Source organism: Platichthys flesus, chromosome 2, assembly GCF_949316205.1.
Source record: "Platichthys flesus chromosome 2, fPlaFle2.1, whole genome shotgun sequence".
NCBI lineage: Eukaryota > Metazoa > Chordata > Actinopteri > Pleuronectiformes > Pleuronectidae > Platichthys > Platichthys flesus.
Window position 1 is genome coordinate 28,594,998 of NC_084946.1, and position 23,394 is coordinate 28,618,391.

Genomic DNA, 23,394 nt, shown 5'->3' on the forward strand with positions numbered 1-23,394 from the left:
AATCGGCAACCATGAATCGTGATTCGAATTGAATCGTTGTTAAAATAAATCGTTACACCCCTAGTGTTAAGCCAGCGGAGTTGTCCGGCTGACGGTGGCTGGTTAGAGCCCCGACAGCATGTGTGTACGGTTATAACGAACTTTCATAACGGTGCTAGCGTCCTAGCCACCATGCTAACTGCGGTGGTAACTGTGAAAAACCAGCTGTCACGACTTTAATCCCACGGCTGTCATGACACTGTTTCTCAAACACCGTCAGGTTAGAAGCAAACACTTGGTAGTAGTTAGTATCGGGAGTCCCTGCTGACTGTGTGTGGAAGCTGGGGGGGGGGAATCGATGCGCTGTGGTTCACATGAAAACGTAGAGACGGTGGCCCCACTGATCTGACTGATGTACAGTCACCTCTATGTACTGATGACTGAAGCCTTTGAACATCTTTCCATGTGTTATTGCAATTCATTTTTCTCTCAAGTCTTAGTATTTGTCATGTGCAAGGCCAGCTTTACACAAAATGTGTGCGACAGGCCTGTTTGGAGAAACAGTTTTTAAGTCTTGCTGTTTGCACAGACATGTACCAGTTGGCAACGAGGAGAACAGCTGATGTGTAGTGTGTGTGTGTGGTGTGGTTTGTGATGTTGTGTGCCTTTCTTGGGCATCTTTTGTGTTAAATGTGCTGTAATGCAGATAGGTTCTAGCCTGTAATGTCTCCACCACTCTCTGCTTTTGATGGTACTCCTGTGACTCTTCATTGTCACTGTTTTGTTGTGTTGCAGACAGGATACGTTGAAGAAGAGGCTGACTCATGATTTCCCCCAGCTGGTGTTTCACATCCCCACCAAGTGCAACGTCTGCGAGCTGGCTATGGCAGAGACTCTGTCAACAGATAGACTCGTGGACATGCACACACTTGTATGATCAGCCAGCTGCCGAAAATGTAAATGAAGCTAGGTACAAGGCTTTCTGTATGGCATCATTGGCCTTGCCAGAATTATGCATTCCCCCTACTACTGATGCCCTCCATGCAAAAGGCCAAACTACCAGGCTGCAATAATGAGGTCCTGTGTCAAAGAAAATATAAGTGCTCCATCAACTGCTGGATATGGTTGGCAAATAAAGGAGGAGACCTTGCACGTCACCTGGACCATGTGTTATTGTTTCAGGGAACACGCCCATGTTCACTTGTGACAGTCACAACTTGACAACTCTGAGTCATCGTTCACACGTCACGCCCGTGAGCTTACCACACGGACTAGCCAACAGGACTCCCTGGACCTGTGACAGGATTTTGGTGAGAATATACAGTAACAGTGAAGTTATTGAATATCTTTGTAATATCTCTTTTCAGTGTTGCACTTGGTAGACGGTCCCTGCGACTCGTCTCACAGCAGGCTGTACATACACACAGATGCCCTGTGTCCATCTCGGAGGACGAGTCATATTGACGGTAACTGGCCTGTAGCCCGCTGGCCACCTCACTACGGTGGGAGTTATGCAGCGTGTGTGCTTTAACAACGTTTCGCTGATGAGGTATTGATCCAGGAAGTCAGAATCTGTGAACATCTTTCTAACTTTACTGAACTGTGTTCTCTTACCGTGTCCGTCTCGCAGAACTGATCCAGCAGCAACACGCATGAAGGTGAAGAGAATCCAGTAAGTTGAAATGAACCAGAACATCGTAAACTGGGATGAGGGACGGTTCATCGCGATGAATGAGATGGCTGCTGCTAACTAACGCTAACTGACGCCAACGAGCTTTGGAATATCGATCCGTTAGTGGAGATTCTGACAAATCACCAGAGAAACGTGATCAGGAGGAATTCAGAGAAACGTCCTGCTCCTCTTCTTCTCCAGGAACCTGTCCTGTCCTTAGACCGTAATGGAGACCTGTCTCTCGAGCCGCAGCATTTGTACCGGGCACACAGAAGGCGGAACAGTTTCAATTTCCCGCGCCGGGGACCTTGGGTGCAGTAGCCATAGATATATATAAAGACTAGATGTCTTCCGGCGGAGTCTAGAACGTCATCACTGGCGGCCATCTTGCCACAGGCAGGCTTTCTGGAAGGATCTGTGGTACCTGAGGGAGGGTCAGTGATCTGCTCAAACACTTATACTCTTATCTCTCTGAAATCTTGACGGATTTACAAATGGTTTGGTTTCTTACAAACGTTATTAATGTGGTTATAGTTCTGGATGCTTGAACATGTTGAAATCGCAGCTTTTCTCTCCGAAAAACGACTTAATCGTGCAGCTTAGTTGTGTACCACGGCTAGGCTAGGCTAGTACCGGGTAATTTTATATTTATAGGAGAGGCAGAATTGTTCTTTCTTTTCAATATAACTTAAGCTGCACATGATTTAACTGAGGTTTCACATGATTTCAAATTGGGTTGTTTTTTAAAAAACATCTTGCATTATGATTTCTACAGGAAATTGCTGACTTTATTGCCAGTGGACCCCCCATCTGTCTTTGACTCATATCCCCAGGCCTCAATTCTGTGTTACATTTAAGGTCAGGGATGCAAACTAGTCAGTTTTAACCCCCCCCCCCCCCATGGCAATGAAGTGAATTGTTTGAAATGTGGATTTGTGTCTGCCTTGAGAAGTGCTGCACTGGGAGCATTCACTATTTTCAGCCTATACTATTTGTTTGCATCCCTGCTTTCTTGTGTCCTGTTTTGGCAGAATCATCATAGTAATACAATATTTGCTTTTGAAGGTTCCTCTCTGTCCTGGGCTACATCATAAACATTGACACGTTGCTGGCGATGGTTCCTGTGCTGATTGAAGGACAGCGATATGTCTTGACCTACAGATTCAGCAAGGACCACTTGGAACTGCTCTTTAACTCCATCAGAGCATCCGGTAGTGTTCATAAATGTTATTTACCAACCGCAACACTTGGTGACACAAAGCTTATATTGTTTTCAGTTGGTTGGTCCATATGTTTTTTTTTTCTGAATTGTTTGATAATGTCATTCAACTTAATTTATTTGGAAAGATCATTCAGGGGTGGCTAGTTTTTTTTTTTTTTAGCATCAAACATTTTATATTATATCATATATTGAATATCTGTGTAATATACTTGTATATCTTGTTTTTTTAAGGTGGCTGGAATAACAACCCTAATGCCAGCCAGTTCAAGTAGTTGTTAAACCATGCCGAGGCAATGTGACAACGCAGGATGAGACAGAGTCCCTACCAGCGGTCATCGACACCTCTACAAGCCTATCGGCTGTAGATATGTCCTTTGCAGCAGGAGGAGAAGAAGATCTTCCATCCCCGTTTGCTGACATTCCTGCCCTAGTACATGACCACAGCTACCTTCCCATCCGCTTCGATGGTCTTGTGGACAACGCTCTTGTGTACATTTCCGGTAAAGGCTGACTGAATGTCAATTTTGCCTATAACCGATAGAGCTAATAGTCAAATCTGTGGGAAAACAATCTGACGATAGTCGAACCGTGGTGGCACGGTTCGACACGTGATCATGCTACACCAATGAGGCAGCTGCTCTTTGTCAACAGACTGCCAAGTTGGCGGCCACCATGACTTCATCGAGCAGTACGGACGACGAAGAAAATACACCAGAGGGTAATAAATCGAAAAGCAAACATTGTTATATGCATATTACTTCAGTGAAGCACGAGGAGGTGAGTTATTTCACCACTACTCGATGGAGAACGTACAGGACAAGCCTAGAAAAGTGTCTCGGGTTGAAGGGGCAGTGTCGGGACGTGGCTGAGAACTTCAAACACTGTGTGGATGTGGAGTTTGACAATATTCCCGAGCATCGCAAAGGTGGAAAGACGTCTGGCACGTGAGAGACAAGAAGCTACGGAAGACCACGAGGCCATTCCATCGACTTCTAGCAGCACGAGTCCAACAAAGAAACTGCGATCCCGGTCAGGGCTGCCACTCGCAGGCTCTGGCCCCGTCCTTCCTGCCCTGTGCATAATTTACAAAAAGAAGGAGAAGTTAATCAACCGAGCAGGCAAACGACAAAGGGATCCTCTGTCAAAGGCTGACACATTAACAGCTGGTAAACACACACACACACACACACACACTGTGGTAGAGTGACTGAAAGGTACAAGTATGTGTGAGAGACATTTCAACAAACACATTGAGCTATCCTTTTTGTTTCGTTCAGGCCAATTGCAGAAAGCTGCTGATTTGAAGGAAGACCAAAGTATTCTGATTCATATAAAGTCAAAGACTGTGTGGCTCTGGAGGTGCAGTACCACAAAGGCTGTTACAATCAGTACACCAGGTTTTTGACGAGGCCTGAAAACCCAGAGAAAGAACACTAAGTTATTTATTATATTGCATTTCAAGGAGCTACTAACTTAACATTATATAAGTAAACATTCAATCTGCATTCTGTTGTATGTGCACACAATCACGACACTTATTCATTTCTTTACTTCTCATTCATATGTGTTTTAGGAATGAGCCCATGTTTGATGTCAGCTATAAGATATTCTGTGAGAGGATCATTCGCCACAGGCTGCTTTTCAACCAAGAGGTGCTGAGGAAGGCCTTCATTGAACTGGTGAAAGCAAATGAAGGTCTTGATGCTTCACACTACAGGTAACTGCAATTCATTTTTCTCTCAAGTCTTAGTATTTGTCATGTGCAAGGCCAGCTTTACACAAAATGTGTGCGACAGGCCTGTTTGGAGAAACAGTTTTTAAGTCTTGCTGTTTGCACAGACATGTACCAGTTGGCAACGAGGAGAACAGCTGATGTGTAGTGTGTGTGTGTGGTGTGGTTTGGGATGTTGTGTGCCTTTCTTGGGCATCTTTTGTGTTAAATGTGCTGTAATGCAGATAGGTTCTAGCCTGTAATGTCTCCACCACTCTCTGCTTTTGATGGTACTCCTGTGACTCTTCATTGTCACTGTTTTGTTGTGTTGCAGACAGGATATGTTGAAGAAGAGGCTGACTCATGATTTCCCCCAGCTGGTGTTTCACATCCCCACCAAGTGCAACGTCTGCGAGCTGGCTATGGCAGAGACTCTGTCAACAGATAGACTCGTGGACATGCTACCTTATCCATCAGGTGGGGAAACCACACTGTCTAGTGAGTTGAGCCAGACAGACAGCGAGACTGAAAAAGGGACAACAAAGTGCCAAACAACACAAGAGGACGTAAGGACACTATATACAGCAGCGTTGTTCTTAAAAAGACGTCTTAGTGAGACTCCTGCCATGTCATGCCCATGGCCTCCAACTTCTGAATATTTGAATGTCACTGAAGCACACACTTGTATGATCAGCCAGCTGCCGAAAATGAAAATGAAGCTAGGTACAAGGCTTTCTGTATGGCATCATTGGCCTTGCCAGAATTATGCATTCCCCCTACTACTGATGCCCTCCATGCAAAAGGCCAAACTACCAGGCTGCAATAATGAGGTCCTGTGTCAAAGAAAATATAAGTGCTCCATCAACTGCTGGATATGGTTGGCAAATAAAGGAGGAGACCTTGCACGTCACCTGGATGACAAGAAATCCAGCCCCTGACAGTGTTTTGCATGTGATACACTGTGGCTGAAAAAGTGCCTGTGAGACAGGTTGTTCCTGTTTTTCTGAAGGACTGTGTTGCACAGACTTATGTTGTTGTTGTAATTGTGCCAACACAAAAGAAACTGAGGAACTGGAAGATAACTGTCCTGACACTGACAGTGAGGACTGAGTGTCCTTAATCTGTTACTCTTTGTTCTGTTTTGTAAAGTTTTATATATCATATTTCATATTTTTAATAAAGATTGTTTTTATGGTTGATCAGTGTTGATTTAATTTGTGGAAGAATGAATGGATGACTAAATGAACAAACAAATGGTCATTGGTATTATTACAATTACTGCCTTTTATTGATACAAGGAAGGAGGTTTATTTGTCACATACAGAGAAATACTAACGTAAAGCATGTAGCGAAATTTCGTTTAGTGTAAAGCTTTTTCTGTGCGAGTGTGAAGAAAGAAAGATCAAGAAATATTTTTCATAAATAGCAAGAGGGAGTATAAAGTGCAGTGTGTGTACAGTCCATGTGCAAGTGTGAAAAATAGTGTAATTGCAGTTTATATAGTCATTGTATGTGTTGAGGATACAGAATGCTTGAGGAAAGAAGCTCCTCCTCAGTCTCTCTGTTCTGGTCTTGTAGCAGCAGAGACGTTTTCCTGCCCTCAGTGTTTTGAAAAGTCCATGGTCATGTCAGGACACTGTCCACAGCTGATGGGTGATGTCACTTCCTCAGCTGAAGTAGGAAGTACAGTCTTTGCCTTGATTTCTTCAGTGTGAGCTGGGTGTTCACAGTCCATGTTAGATCGTCAGTAAGGTGTATTCCCAGGTAATTCAAACTTGATCTAAATGACTTAACATAAACATAACCTTATCGTATATTTGCCTCCTTGTTCTTCTTGGACGTGGCTATGTACACAGCACTGTTTAGAATCCATTAGGCCCATTTTTGAGGATGTTCGGGTGTTTTCCTCTTTATCGGTAACGTTGAATCTAACCATGGGAGCCGCCATCTTGCCATTCTGTTGACAAAAAGCAGCTACCTCATTGGTGTAGAATGATCACGTGTGGCCTAGGTGGTAGAGTGGTGGTTCTACAACAAGAAGGTTGCCGGTTCAAATCCCACTCTTCCCCATCTGCATGCCGAAGTGTCCTTGGCAAGATACTGAACCTCTAAATGGCCCCTCATTCAACTCCACGGAGAGACAACAAAAGACGAACCTGGATGGATCTGTCCAAAAATCCAAGAGTCTCCCTACCCTGTCTAGTGCCCCTGAGCAAGGCACCTTACTCCCCCAACATCTGCTCCCCGAGCACCGTACATGGTCACTCACTGCTCTGTGTGTCCTGCACCAGATGGGTCAAAAGCAGAGGTTACATTTCCCTACCTGCATGAGTGTGCCTTTGCATGTCTGTGCATGTGTTTGGGACGAATAAATGCATCTTAATCTTAATCTTAATCGCTTTGGACAAAGCGTCAGCCAAATGACATGTGATGTAACGTGTCGAACCGTGCCACCACTCGCGACCAAAATCCTATTACGCTCTGAAGAAACTAGTTCTGCATAAAACATAGACGCATCAACAATCGACTGGAATTTCAGCGACAACATTTTTTTGGTAGCTTAGCACGACTCAATCTTTTTTATGAGCTAAAGATTGTGTGGATGCCAGACTGTGGAGCGGGATGGAACGATAACAGGGTTCACCTTAAGGTCACACAGCGGAGGAGTTCTTGAAGATGGATGACATAAAGTTAGTAATTGAAGTGGAGAAGTACAGTGAGTTGTGTTCTTCAGCACATGTTGTGTAAAGAAACCACCAAAAAGAACAATGTTGGGACGCTGTTGCAGTTAATGTTGGAGCAACAAGTAAGTATATGCTGTTTTACTTCTGGGTCACCAGGTCTCCTAAGTGCAGTGAGGTTTCCATTTTTCAAAAATGATACCGTACAGATGACACATAGCTGGTGGTATGTTGGTTAAACATACGGCCTCAGTATCACGTGTTAGCTCATAACAGCAACTGTATGTGATATTATAACATATGAAGCCAAAAGTGACACTACTTTCTTTAGAAATATGAAGTCAATCACTTAAAGTCGTACTAATGTGCAATGTTTATTCATAGTCTTCATATTAACCACATAATCTGTCTATCAGATTATTTAAATGTTGGAATTTGTCAGTACAAGACAATTATTAATTAAGATTAAGTATATATATATATATATATATATAAATAAATGTATTTTGATGATTTGGAGAATCAAACAACACTGTTCCAGATTAGTGATGTGATGTTGGCAGTTATTGTTTTTGAGTAAACATCAAAATCAACAAAGGTACTCACATAAACCATGTTATGGAATGGCATCATATAGTATAGGATTTATGTTTGATTGTGTTACTGTGCTAGTGCAAGTAAAACGGTGGGATTTATTAAATACCATAAACAATCTGATCACCTGGGCAGTACAGTTCTAGCATTAATGAATGTTATGAATAAAGAACAATTTGAGGTTTTTCAACAACTTTATTGAAAGCAGACAACAAGAAAAGAGGAAACGGTGACAAATAAAAGTTAAATTTTCAAAGATTTATGTTTAATAAAAAAAGGAGTTATACACAAGGCTTCCACATACAAGGACTCAGGTCTTTCAGTTTGTTGAAGCTTCAACTGGATTTTCAGACGGCTCCATGAGGTCCTGTCAGGCCACTCTTCCTTCAGGAGAGATGAAGAAAGAGCTGCTCTGCTTCCTCTGTTTCCCCATGTTCCCAGCATCCTGCAGGTGCTCCCCTGGTTCTTCAGCCTCATCCAACCATCTTTGATTCTCTGATGGATTCAGGAGGTCGTTGTGTAGAATACACACAGCCATAACAACAGAGTCCACATTCTCTGGCTTCATGTTTGTTCTGGTGTACAGCAGCCTCCCCTGGACAGTCACTGATTTAAAATATTACCCCATCTTTAAGGTGCTTTCCTGGAAATGGCCTCATATCTTTTCAGGTGGAAAGCAGCATCTCCCACCATGGTGAACAGAACACAGGTTGTTGGTCAGAGCCTGGCAGAGGACAGTGGGCAGGAACCTCCAGGGTTTTCACTTCCTGCACTTTCCTAGATCTGAATCTGAGTTCACTGCGCCATTACTTGATCTGCCAGAGTCCCCCACCTGGACGGTTATGAATCTGTAGTCGGCATCTACCAGAGCTAACAAGGAAATAGAAAATGTCTTTTTGTAATTGAACAACAAACTGACAGAACTGGTGTGGTGCTGTTATCGTGACATGCTTCCTGTCGATGGCCCCATGGCAGTTTGGGAAATTCCACTTGCTCCAGAAAGCTGAAGCTGTGTCTCTCCACATCTGCTCTGCTGGTCATCTTAGGATGGAGAGATGCTCCTGACAAAGAGTAAAACTTGTATATCCATCTTGTAACTTTTGTGATTGATGTTATTAGGACTTCAAGTATTGTTGTGCGGTATTAGATACAGATTTCTACTTTTGTGAACTTTTTTCATGGTTATTAGCTACAAATGGCTCCGTGTGAGTCCCTTGTTATTGTTAGTAGGGCTTCAGGCTGTGATATTTGATTCATTGTAAATGTATAAACATGTTTGTTAATTTAAAACATATTTGTGGTCAAAAATATGCAGGAACGTTTATTGTTTCCTAAATCAACACACAACTTTACATTCTAAAAACTCAGAAAAAAAGCATGTGAACAGAATGTGTCCAGGTGAAAATAACAGAAAGTCAAAGTTGAGCTTGTTTCTCTCCAAATATTTGAATCAAATAAATAAAGTAAGTTCACAAAACCCAAAACTGTAACAGTACTATAATTTTATCCTGTTCAATTTTGTCCAATATTATTTTACACTTTATATAATCACAGATAATAACTTTGTGTTTAATTGTACTTTCTTGATTCTTGTTGTTCTGATCATGGTTGATGAACTTATTGTGAGTCGCTTTGGATAAAAGCTTCAGCTCAATGAAATGTACCGTTATGGATTGTGTTGACTCAAAGTAATTAGTGTAATACTGACCCCTAGTGACGAACTGAAGGAACAACACACTAAACCAATGTTTAATTATCAATTTCTATCCACTCTCTTCCTCAGAGGAGCAAAATATAAAAACTATTTGAAATAAATGTAATGAAAACAGTCATTTTCATACAAAAGGTTATTTATTTAAGGTGCTGAAGAATAAACAACATGAATGAAATCAGAGCAGAATATGAGTCAGGTCAAAGGTCGACTGTTGATTGGAACTGGAACATTCCCTCAGTGGGTTTTATGAAACTTTGAATGTTTATTCCTTCATGAAGTGACTCAGGTAGAAAACAGATCCAGCAGCTTTGTTACATTTGAGATCAGAGCAGCACCACAAGCAGAGAGATTGATGAAACAAAGAAAAACATCCCTAGTATAACATAATCATTTAATAAGGGGATTAAAAATTACATATGATAGGGACTCGCTGTACAGCTGCAGTCATCATCAAGACGCAGCTGCACAGCAGGTGTTTTGTATCAGTCTCGGACCGGAAGCGAGGGATTTTGTTTAATTTATCATATCGGTCCGCTTCATGAAAGCTACAGGCATTTACACGAGATGAGTCGCTACGTTAAAACGACAACAAATTACTCATTTAAACAAAAAAACACACTTAAGCATAAATAACTAAATAAACCCAACACAATTGATAAATCTAACAATCTGCGTAACCTGACATGTTAACAGTCAGGAACATCCTGTGTCTCCTTCAAAATACGAGTCCAGGATGTGATGTCACAGTTTCATTTCAGTTTCTGAAGAAAAGGTCAGAAAATGACTTCATGCATCATTCAACAGTCTCTGCTTCCTATTGGACGATCGATACGACCTGAAGCTTTAATACATGTATTGAAAAGTCATTAATGTTCATGTGGCAGGAATGATGTCATCATGACGAGTCAGAACCTGAAGTCATAGAATCTGTGTCCTGGATCAAGGGCCGTCTCCTGATGGTCACTACAGAAGAGTCGGGTCGAAATCGATCTAATCCAGAGTTTCCAGAAGAGTCGACTGCGGCTTGATCTGCAGCAAGAAGAACAACAACACACACAGGCATCAACTCCAGTACGAAGAACACAGAGTTTACAACTACACCATCAGTGACTGTATATAAAGACGATCAATGACTGGATATAAAAAAGGCATGACCTATACTGCCATCAGCCACCAGGGGGCGATATAGAGTTTAACAGTCATGTTTTTCCTTATTTACAGTCGATGATAAATACCAACAGAAATCTTTGTGTCTCTGTCAAGACTCTAAACATCAGATGAAGAATTGTTTGTGTTCATCATTGTGTTGATTTAATATATGAATTAAACTTACCTGATTTAGATGGTACTGCTGAGTGAGTTTTCTTTTTTAGCAAAACAACAACAGCACCGACAACAACACCAACAGCAAAGCCAACAACAAAACCAACAGCAACACCAACCCAAAGAGGAACTGTCCCTCCAGCGTCTGAAAGAGAGGACAGAAGACAGCGTCACTTCCTGTGGAGCAGACTGGACGTCACAACCTTCACACAGAACTAAAGGTTCACATGTGAAGTGATGAGCAGATAGAAACACCAGAGGGATGAAGGTCTCCAGGCTCAGTGACGTGAGCCTCCATCTTCTGCTCACGTTCCTCCTGCTCGGCTCAGACTCTGTTAATAATCCATCCTGGTGTAATTCTTCTGTTTCAGCTCAAACACTCACCAGAGATCTACGTGGAGTCTGGGTTTGACTTCAGGAAAATGTTACACATCTTTTATTTTGCTGTGACACAACAGACACGGTCACGATTTGTGAATTTGAATTCATCGTTCAGATTCCACAGAGATTCTCTCATCAGCTTCTGCTGCTTCAACAATTACTACAGATATGAAAAAGATGCTTCATGTTTCCAACCTGCAGCTGCAGCCTGAATGAAAACAGACTGAAGAAGTTCAGGTTTCACACAGTTCATCAACATGTGGTGTCTTCCTCTTCTCTCTGGAGAGTCACTTTATTAGGTCCACCTGTTCAACCTGAACACATCACGACTCCTGTAATGTTCAGTTTCTTTAGTCACAGGTTTTAGATTCAGTCACAGGTTCGATCCCTGAGGTCAGAGGTCAGTGATGCTGTTGAACTGGACTGTGTCATGTTCAGAGCTGTTCCTAATATTCTGATCCCTGGTGTTTCTAAGCAGGGAGGTTAAATGAAAGAGACAGTTCTTAGTGTCATGTGGTCCAGTACAACACCACATGTAACTGGGAGCTCAGTAATAATCACATCACTGAGTTTAAACATGTCTGACAACAGAAGCTGAACTTTAGAAACTTTGGAGAGTTGATGACGGAGCTGTTTCAAACACTTTCAACCTGTTCAGGAGTTTTCATCAAACTTTGAGCCCCTGAAACTTTCTATTCAACATGAAAACATGTAGAAACTCCAAAGAACAATGATCTGGAGATTAAAACACAACTGACCGTTCAGCAGCACAAAGATCTCAGCATGAGTCTGGTGGTTGATCTCCTCCTGAGTGGAGACACAGCGATAGTGGTCGGTCTTGGTCACAGTCGTTTGGAGGATGATGTCATATCTGCCTCCTCTTTCAGAGACCTGAGGTTCTTCAGCAGGAACAATGTCTCCAGCTCTGTTCTGCCACTGAACATCAGGTTTTGGAAACGCACCAAGAACCTCACACTGCAGCAGAGCCCAGTCCGTTGTTCCATCAAGTATTGAGACAGATGGTTTTGGAGCAGCTCCTGTAAACACAGACGATTACAAAGACAACATTTGGGTTTTTACATCCTCCTTCTGCTTGATAAAAAAAATAAGTCAAGAATAAGTTTCTGACTCTAATGACAAAAGCACTTTCTACATTGTTACAATATTCTGTATTAAATCAAACAAATGTGTAATTTGTTGTTGTTAGTTAAAAATTAGAACACGGTGATAAAGGAATAAAGGAAACATAATTAAATCATAGATTTTTTCTATTCATTGATTCAGTCAGAATCAAACATTAAATTTGATGAAATTCTTATTTAAGCGACAACAAACTGTTTATTTTTGTATCAGTGAAGCAAATATTACTATGTTATTGTAACGTGATATTTATCCTGATGACATTTGCTGAAACCTGCGGATCCGACTCACCTGAGATGTTTTCATCACTTCGGTCAAGATAAGATTTAAAAGATAAAAATAGAACACGATGATGTCAGAGTCTCTGTGTGATGTCATCAATCTTACAAAACACATGATTCTGGAATCTTATTCATAAACAGACGTTTAACATGGAAAACTAAACAGAATAAAAACAGTGTTGAGTTTAAACCAGTTAACAGATGAGACTGGTTTGTGTCCGTTCTGGACAAAGAGTCAGGAAACGCCTCAGACTGTAAATCAAGATGGCCGACACCTCTACACTTCCACCTGCTGGTCCAAAATGTCTCCGGTACGAGCGCTGCCATCTTGAGTGGATGATGTCATTTGGAGTCAGACTGCAGGAGCGTTTGAAAAACACTTGAAACTGTGCAGGGGACTGAGGGGGCGGGGCTTGATGTGGGAAACACAGTGTATTTTCAGGTCAGCTCTACCACAGACTTTAGAGGTGGAGGACTCCTCCCCTTTTTGACCTGAGGACACTTAAACCAGTCGCGTCTGTAAATCATCATTACATTACATTTCATTTAGCTGACGCTTTTATCCAAAGAGACTTAAAAATCTATTAAACAGTTTTATAGAAAAACTCACCGACAACAAGCTCAATGTTCGATTGTCTGATATGAAGATGTGGAAATAAACAGGTGTAGTTTCCACTGTCAGTCAACTTGGTGTCTCTGATGACTATGGAGGCGTTACCCACGTCCAGATGTTCTGGGAAATGAAAGACACGACCTCTGAACTGCTCGTCCTGACGGTTATCTCCCTCATTGTAAACTTTTCCCTTATCGTACATGAACACCTCCTGGCGTTTGTCCTTCTTCCAGTCGAAGAGAACCTGCCTGATGTTCCTGCTGCTGAAGGAACATGGTAAAATGACATCATCCCCTTCTATCACCAGCATGTTGATGAAGGCTGCACCTGGAACACACACACGTGCACATCAGTAAGTTCACATGCACGTGATCAGGTTTAAAAGAAAGACAGAAAACACATCAACACGTGTTCACCACAGTCAAACAGCAGATTGCCGGAGTCTCCTTGGGCAAGACACTGAACCCCTAAATGGCCCCTCATAGACTTTGAATGCAATAATTTTATGTCGCTTTGGATAAAAGCATCTGCCAAATGACATGTAATGTAAAAGCCGAGCAGTGATGTCACCTGTCCATCAAGTGATAATTATTCATAATTTCAAACCTCTATAGACCTTTAACAAGTGAGATAGAAAAATATGCACCCCCCTCAGAGTTGTCATGAAGGAATAACTTAGTGATTGAGACTAAAACCGTTTTTTGAACCAGGCTGTAAACAGGTTTAATTCTGATCTAAAGTCAGGCTTTTTAACATGGGAGTCAATGGGGTCCTTCCTGGAGCCTCAAGTGGCCATCCAGTGAACTGCAGCTTCTTTCACTTCCGCATTGACCTCGTCGCTCAGCAGGTGTGTCCCCGCTTGGTCAGAAAGTGAAGACCAGACAAAATTTCTTACACACAGACAGACACACACGCTCTCGCTCTCTTCTTTCTCACCGGTTCCATCGCTTCTTCTCCATAGTGTCAGCAAACTCACGAGCAGAAAAAGCGTCATCGTTCTCTCTCTCTCTCGCCGTCTCTCTCTCTCTGCCAATTCTCTTTCGCTTTCGCAGCATGACGTCAGAGCATTATTTAATATTCATCACGGTATTTATTATTTATCAATTTTTCTTAGTATTTTATACATTTACCTTTAGTGTTTTCATATCTAATCTGATCTTAAACAAATTGTTGTTAGTTTTCTTATTATTTTACTTCATTACTGACGTGTTGTTTATGGCTTTTATTTTGTAAAGGACAAGTTGTATGAAAACGTCTGTACCAATAAAGTTTGATTGATAATGATTGTGTGTGTGTGTGTGTGTGCACGTGAATAAAGTGAGTCATTGTTCAGTGTAAAGTTTTACAGTTTAAATGTATGTTAGTCTCCCAGCAGCAGGGGGCGCCACAGCACTGAGAATAAAACAAACCTTCAGAAATTATTTGTACAGAAAACAGATCAAAGGAAAAATGACCTCATGGACATTGTGACTCATTTCTAATTTTAATCAGTTTAATTCCGTCTGATAAAGAAAATAAAAAAGGGTTGTTGATAGTTCACGTAACAACTAGACGTCACTTCTGTTTCATTCACTATTATAAACAATATTTAACACATTAACACACTGTTCTTTTCTTTTACCTCTTTTACTCTGAGACAAACATTTACAGTTAAAGTCGTAGAGGTCGAGTGATTCTGGAAAATAAAACACGGGAGAGTTCGACCAAAACACTGAAATCACTTTAGTTTCTTCACAGTTTGAACAGAAACGTCCAAAACAGTCTCATCACACAGTTTGATGTTTGTCACGTTTTATTCAAAGTGTTGAACAGAAATAATGAAGCAGCCTGAAATCCTCAGAATCATCAGGTAACAACATGAAGACAAAGTCAGAGTCAGACAGCGACGGGTCAAACATCACAGTGACAACAGGAAGCAGCTGAGACTGGAACTGGACCCGACTCAGCACCTTCACCAATAAACACTGACTCATCACATTTTCACTTTAGCTGCAGAACATTCACATTGATTGAGAGCAGAGCAGCAGGTCTGAGATCAGTGACGTGAGGTTGAGTCAAAGTTCAGCTGAGAGAAGAACCACAAGCAGAGAGATCATGAAACAGAGAGGAACATCCTGTCTCCTTCAAATTACGTGTCCAGGATGTGATGTCACAGTTTCATTTCAGTTTCAGAAGAAAAGGTCAGAAAATGACTTCATGCATCATTCAACAGTCTCTGCTTCCTATTGGACGATAGATACGACCTGAAGCTTTTATACATATATTGAAAAATCAGTTTATTAACAAGAACCAATCATGTGTTGTCACGTGGTGGAAGTGAGGTCATGATGACATCATTATCTTTAAATAAACAGTGTTGTGTGGTCGTCACTCTGAAGCTTTTCATTCCTGTTTCAGTCGAAGGTAAATATTTGTTGGACCAATGAAAAGGAGCTTTGGATAAGTTCACTTCCAGTTTCCTGTGTCACCTGGTCAGCGGCTGAATGAAGCAGGTGTCGTCTAATTGTTGCTTTGGGAAAGTTTCACTGTAAATAATAACAAACTGTATTTAACTAAACACAGTAAACAACTACACTCAGTATTTAACTACACAATCAATGACTGAAAAAAAGGGATGACCTATACTGCCGCCAGCCACCAGGGGGCGATATATAGTTATAACAGTCAAGCTAGTACTTAAATACAAACAGAAATCTTTGTGTCTCTGTCAAGACTCTAATCATCAGATAAAGAATTGTTTGTGTTGTTGTCTGCTCATCATCATTACGTTGATTTAATAAGTTAAATAAACTTACTTTCTTCAGGTGGTACTTCAGAGGGAGATGTCTTTTTACGCTTAAAGTAAAAAACAACACCAACAAGAAGAATAAAAAAAAACGCAGTAAGAACAATTGCACCAACAGCAGCAACCCAAACAGGAACCATCCCTCCAGCGTCTGAAAGAGAGGACAGAAGACAGCGTCACTTCCTGTGGAGCAGACTGGACGTCACAACCTTCACACAGAACTAAAGGTTCACATGTGAAGTGATGAGCAGATAGAAACACCAGAGGGATGAAGGTCTCCAGGCTCAGTGACCTGAGCCTCCATCTTCTGCTCACGTTCCTCCTGCTCCGCTTTGTTGGGATTTTAAATTGTGTCTGTGTGTCTCTGCAATAGAACTGAACTCTAAACAAACGGGGGGGGGGGGGGGGGGGCATAGTGACTTTCAGTAACCTTTGCTGCTTGGTGTTAATCTTGAAGTTGTTAGAATGTGTGTGTGTCTCATCACTGGTCAGTCTCACACATGTCTTGATAAGAGCCGCTGTCTGTTGTGTGAACTGTAAATCTGTGCATACAATAAACTTTACTTTAACTTGTTCTCATACTTAACTTTTCATATTAAACCATAACTCCTCAGCTTTAATCAACATCACATACATGAATGCACTGTGCTCATAAGAAAACGATGACATCCGCCTTAGAAAGAATTCTGATTGCTCATGCTCACTGAAGACTCACAAGGCTTTTTCTCAAAGCACAAAATCGCACTGTCATGATATGAAGATTTTCCCAGCAGCGGTGGAAGGAGGGGCTAAACTGGGAGCGGCTCCTCTTCATCTCCTGGTTCCAGTACCAAGAGGATGGTTCTACTCCTGCTCACCATCAAGGAAGACTTCCCCTCGTTATTGACCAATCCTGTTCTACCTACTGTTGTAAAATATTACAATCCCCTTGTGACTCTTGACTGTGCGGTGCTGCTAGAGGGGGGTGGCTGTGCGTTGGGTGCCCATTGCTTTGCTGAACTTTTCATAACTTTTCATTGCTTCTTATTAAATAGTTGATTGAACCAAACCGAGACGGCTCTGCTCATATTTGGGATCAAAGAACACGTTCCTCCTGCTCGGCTCAGACTCTGTTAATAATCCATCCTGGTGTAATTCTTCTGTTTCAGCTCAAACACTCACCAGAGATCTACGTGGAGTCTGGGTTTGACTTCAGGAAAATGTTACACATCTTTTATTTTGCTGTGACACAACAGACACGGTCACGATTTGTGAATTTGAATTCATCGTTCAGATTCCACAGAGATTCTCTCATCAGCTTACATCAACACACAACAGTTACCAGCTGGTGTTGACTCATCACCTGAGTTTAATGTAAACAAGATGGAAAAATAAAGTTTTTTCAAGATTAAAAAAGTGAAACACCTAAAATGATCAAATCTGTAGCATAGTATGTTAAACTGTCTCAGGTTGTTTAAAACTAGCAGAGTAACATCGGACATGATGATGTCATAATCAGACTCTGCTCATTAGAATGTAAAAATATGAAATCAATGATTTTATAAACAACTAATTTAAACACCGTTATATAAATACTGTATTTTCTGAATAAGGTCACAGTCTGAATATTGTCCACGTAAACTTAGTCAATGTTGAGTTTCTGTTCAGTCTCAATATTTGTTAACATTTAGAAAATAAATGGAAATTACAACTTTCTAAAAGTATCAGTGACGGCACGGTGGTCCAGCGGTTTGGAGCCGTCTCCTCACAGGAGGAAGGTTGTGGGTTCTAACCTGTGAAGTGATCAGCAGTTTGTTCTCCCTGTGTCAGTGGGTTCTCTCTGGTTCCTCCACCTTCCTCCCATAGAGACATGAGGCTGTGTTTTACTGGTTGATCTAAATCACTGGTGGGTGTGAACGATGCTGGTTTGTCTCTGTCTGTCAAGCTCTGTGTTTGACTGACAGGTGAACCCCCCCCCCCCCCCCCCCCCCTCCCTCTCCAGCCTGCGACTCTCAGAAGATGAGTGGTGAAGATGATGGATGATTAAAAGCAGAAATATAAAGAAACTCACTATTGATGTGCGGTTCCGGAGCTGCTCCTGTGAACATAAAGGAAAACTTATAAAAAACATTTACAGAGTTAAACATCTAATAAATACCAGGATCTTTCTGTTCAGCTGTTGTTTGTTGTGTAGATGATGGATGATTAAAAGCAGAAATATAAAGAAGCTCACCATGGACAGGTACGTATGTCTCAGTATATATCTGGTGGTTGATCTCCTCCTGAGTGGAGACACAGCGATAGTGGTCGGTCTTGGTCACAGTCGTTTGGAGGATGATGTCGTAGCTGCCTCCTCTTTCAGAGACCTGAGGTTCTTCAGCAGGAACAATGTCTCCAGCTCTGTTTTGCCAATGAACATCAGGTTTTGGAGAAGCACCTCGAACAGAACACTGCAGCTGAACTCCTTCCTCTGTTTCACCAAGTGTTTTAATGACTGGCTCTGGAGCTGCTCCTGTTAACATGAAGAAAAACTTATAAAAGAACATTTAAAGAGTTAAACATCTGACAGATATCAGGATCTTTCTGTTCTGTGAATGTGGGAGATAAAGTGTTAAAGAGGAAAGAAAACAAAGAAATAAAAGCACAGAATAAAACATCAGATCTCTGCTGTGACAGAACATCATGAGTCACAACACAAACACAACGTTGTGTGAAGGTTCACAACAGTGAACTGACTAATCAGGACAGAAGCTCAGACACAGTCAACACAATGTATCTGCTACAACAATTATTATTATCAACAAAATCACGTGAAACCTTATTTTAAGATATAAACATTTTCTATTGCTCTAATATGATATTCTATATTGTTTCAGTTTGTTATCAGACTTTAACTGAGTCACTTTATTAGGTCCAGCTGTTCAACCTGAACACATCACGACTCCTGTAATGTTCAGTTTCTTTAGTCACAGGTTTTAGATTCAGTCACAGGTTCGATCCCTGAGGTCAGAGGTCAGTGATGCTGTTGAACTGGACTGTGTCATGTTCAGAGCTGTTCCTAATATTCTGATCCCTGGTGTTTCTAAGCAGGGAGGTTAAATGAAAGACAGTTCTTAGTGTCATGTGGTCCAGTACAACACCACATGTAACTGGGAGCTCAGTAATAATCACATCACTGAGTTTAAACATGTCTGACAACAGAAGCTGAACTTTAGAAACTTTGGAGAGTTGATGTCGGAGCTGTTGTGTTGAGCTGCAGCAGAATGTGCAGGTGTTCCTAATAAAGTGAACACTGGGTCTCATGATGACTCCATGAAAAACTCTCTCTTCTTCAACTGGAGACTTTTCTTTCATCTAAAAGATTTTTATTACTTTTCTATTTCTAAAGATTTTCATTTCTAACAACTGATTCTGTGGCTTCACCCGTTTGAATCCAGTGAAGCAGAAATCTCCTCTATAATAAACTGTATTCATAAAGCTCTCTGTGAACAGGAACCAGTTCAGTTCTAACTGGTTCAACCAAGTGTCACTCTCCAACCAGCTGCTGCTCCAGCTGCAGGACTGATGGGAACCAGAGGATTCCCAGTGGAGGCAGTGGACCAACACCACAGGCCTCTGGTCTCCAGAGAGTCGTCCTCTGGACTGAAAGAGTCACAGACTGTGGATGAAGAGGCTCCGAGTCAGAGCTGAACTTCAGTCTGTTCATGTCCCTGAAGAAGAGATGGAGGAACCAGCTGAGAAGCTACATTCACTTCTTCATGAGACCGAGTTGGACTGTTGAAGAATCTGTGACCTTCAAATGTTTCATGTGATCAGCCTCTCAGAATCCAACCAGGTGTTTGCAGATGTTTCATAAAGAGTCTGGTGATTGTCAGTGTGGAGGAAAGGTGCAGCTTCAGGAGACACAGCTCACACGTGTGTTTCAGGACTGAAAGGTTTGTGTTCAGCTCCACTTGTCAATGAGCTCAGGTTCTGAGCTCAAACACTTTCTCTGAAACACCAGGACAAACAGCAGTGGACAATCAGAGTGTCACTGTGGATCATGTCCAGCTCATATCGTCCGTCTCCACAGTCCAGAGACGAGGACTCAGGACCTTCCTGCTCCTAAAAGGTGAATTCACACTGAAGCTCATTTATTCCTGTGAATGTGACCAGCAGTGTTTTTACACTTTGTGTTGATTCAGCACAAACACACAGTTTATCACCTGGACAGATGTGAGCTGCAGCTGGAGGAGCCTGACCTCACTGACTGTGTATGTGTGTGTGTGTGTGTGTGACTGATCAGACTGATCTAAAAACAAAGTGTAAAAATGTGATGATTCATTATCAAACTGTGCAGATCAGTTGTCAGCTGGTATCTGACCTTCACATGTGACCCAGGACACATCAACCTTCACACTGATGAAACAACTTGTGTCCATGACCTCTGAACATGCTCCTAGTGATCAGATCTCAGGAAGCACTGATGACCTAGTTAGATGCGTTCAGACCTGAACTTAGACCTGAACACTTGTGATGGGATCACTCAGGATTGATGTTATTACCTGTCCAGGATTTAACTGCCTCTGGCTCAATATCAGCTGTGATTGGCTCCAGCCAGCTTGTGACCCTCACAAGATGAGTTGTATAGATGATGAATGGAAGAATGTAAAAGCAGAAATTCAACTAAACGCACCAGGGACGATGACGTATGTCTCAGCATGAGTCTGGTGGTTGATCTCCTCCTGAGTGGAGACACAGCGATAGATGTCGGTCTTGGTCACAGTCGTTTGGAGGATGATGTCATAGCTGCCTCCTCTTTCAGTGACCTGAGGTTCTTCAGCAGGAACAATGTTTTTATCACCATCCAGCCAATGAACTTTGGGTTTTGGAGACGCACCATGAACAGAACACTGCAGCTGAACTCCTTCTCCTGTTTCACCAAGTGATGTGACATGTGGCTTTGGAGATGCTCCTGTTAACATAGATCATATAACAGAATTAGAACAATTGTTTTTTATTAATCCTTTCTCTGCTTGTTTTTGTCTATTTTACCGGAACAAGACTTAATGAAATACATTATTAAAAAGGAATCCAGTTTGTCAGGATTAAGGTTCAGATTTTTATTGTGACTTAAAACTAACAAGTGTCAGTGAATTAACATGGAGGTTAATTGTATCTGTGTAAAATAAATAAAACTGATTCATGAGTTAGACAAAGTTTATGATTGGATGATGTCAGAAACATAAATCTAGTGAAGTTTTCCTCTGCATCAGATTTAATTAATTAATTAAATTACAAACACGGTTCATGTTCTTGTCACGTGATGTCTCCTCGTGATCTCCTCTGGAACCTTCCACTCACCTGGGATGTTCTCATCACTTCGGTCTTTTAACCTCAAGAGGATTGGAGGTTGCAGGCGACCCGAGATTAACACGTGACTCTGAACCAGTCGCTGTTAGAAACGTTTTCCTGTTGAATCCACACGTTTCATATCTCGTTGGAAACATCACGTGTTCATGAACGAACGAGGGAGGAGTCCACAGGGAACGTTCACGACACGACACCGGCAGCGTGTTACTTTACGGCAGCGGACAGTGAGGAGCTAGCATGCTAACGCGCGTCACCGCAGTTCAAACCCGTCTCACGGAGGAACACGTGACGTCAGAGACAAAGTGGAAACATGTGACCGCAGAAAAGAACTCAGATTAAATCCACCTGGTTTCATCTGGACCGGAAGTGACGCAATCCCCTGAATAAAGTGATAATTTCTCTGGTTCAGTTTTAACGATGCTCCTCAAACTTCACGAACAACCACAGCTCCGCCCATTTTACAGACCCCATCGTAGATTCAACCAATCGTGTTCAGTATCTCTGACATCAGGACCCGTCCACCTGCACATCAACCAATCAGCGTCTCTCTACGATCTAAAGTGACGAGGATAACGAACCTTTTAACTCCAGCAGCCAATCAGAGGACAGCAACCTCACAGGAGCTCCCGGCGTGTTTGAGTGACAGCTGCTTCATCCAATAGAAAGTCAGCACCGTGAAACCACTCCGAGGAAGTGTCCGGTCAGTGTACCTGTGTGACCATATATGGAAGTGAGTGCAGCCTGACTTCCGGTGGCAGAGAGACACAGAAACTCGTTTATCATCCAAATTCACGTGATTCAATCAGATTAAACATGTTAAACTTGATCTAAATACCAACAACTTCTTCTTTATTGACAACTATAACTTTAACGAACATTTCCTGCGTCAGAAAACATGTTTATCTTCTTAATCTGTTCACTTTGGAGAAGTGTAGTGAAGCTCTGTGTCCATCTGATGGCCGGGCTCGGTACTGCACTCTGTCAAACAGCTCAGGGCCACTTGAGGCCTTCAACATGAAACTTGGTGCAGATGTAGAAGACGAGTGGAGGCAGAGATCCTGAGAGTTTCAGCCTGATAACTCCCATCACCTCTGATTGGTCTGCTTTCAAACAGGAAGTCAAGACAACACCAGAAGGAAACAGGTATTTTCTGCAGTGTCATCGTTCGGCACATCGAGCGTCTCAGAGCCGTGAGAAACATCAACGCACACGATGAAACCTCGGAGACGTTACTTTACACTGACGCAGAGGAAACGCATCAGCTGCTCCTGCTGCGGGTTTGAATCCCAGTTTAAAATGGGAAAGTGTAAAGAGACACGTGTGCACGTGTGAAAAATGTGCCCTAAGAGGTTAAGATAGGATCTAAAAGATAAGAAGAAAACACCATGATGTCAGAGTCTCTGTGTGATGTCATCAATCTAACAAAACACGTGAATATGGAATCTTATTGATAAACAGACGTTTAACATGGAAACTAAACAGAATAAAAACAGTGTTGAGTTTAAACCAGTTTACAGATGAGACTGGTTTGTGTCCGTTCTGGACAAAGAGTCAGGAAACGCCTCCGACTGTAAATCATCTTTTAAACAGTTTTATAGAAAAACTCACCGACGACGAGTTCAATGTTTAATCGTCTCTCTGGAACAAGAAGTGGAAATAAACAGGTGTAGTTTCCACTGTCAGTCAACCTGGTGTCTCTGATGACTATGGAGGCGTTACCCTCGTCCAGATGTTCTGGGAAATGAAAGACGCGACCTCTGAACTGCTCGTCCTGACGTGAATCTCCCTTATCATAAACTTTTCCCTTATCGTACATGAACACCTCCTTCATGTCCTTATTGTCCTTGTTCTTCTTCCAGTCGAAGAGCTCCTGCCTGATGTTCTTGCTGCTGAAGGAACATGGTAAAATGGCATCATCCCCTTCTTTCACCAGCAGTTTGTTGATGGGGGCTGCACCTGCAACACAC

At 42.0% G+C, this 23,394-nt stretch overlaps 1 protein-coding gene and 1 long non-coding RNA gene across 3 annotated transcripts in view; one reads left to right on the forward strand and one right to left on the reverse strand.

Annotated features, from left to right (window-relative positions):
- The window catches only part of LOC133972819 (leucine-rich repeats and immunoglobulin-like domains protein 3), a 92,672-nt gene that overhangs the window by 26,430 nt on the left and 42,848 nt on the right, over nucleotides 1-23,394 (reverse strand). Inside the window, exon 4 of the mRNA XM_062410399.1 lies at nucleotides 12,036-12,314. Coding sequence (XP_062266383.1) covers nucleotides 12,036-12,314 — 279 coding nt within the window. The remainder of the gene's footprint in view (nucleotides 1-12,035; nucleotides 12,315-23,394) is intronic.
- Nucleotides 1,655-5,781, forward strand: LOC133973303 (uncharacterized). 2 transcript variants are annotated; one of them, XR_009924552.1, is made up of 5 exons: nucleotides 1,655-2,085; nucleotides 2,717-2,862; nucleotides 3,105-4,039; nucleotides 4,151-4,590; nucleotides 4,919-5,781. It is a non-coding gene; the product is annotated as an uncharacterized LOC133973303 (long non-coding RNA). The 2 variants fall into 2 exon arrangements; XR_009924551.1 differs by having other exon boundaries at nucleotides 1,664-2,085; nucleotides 4,447-4,590.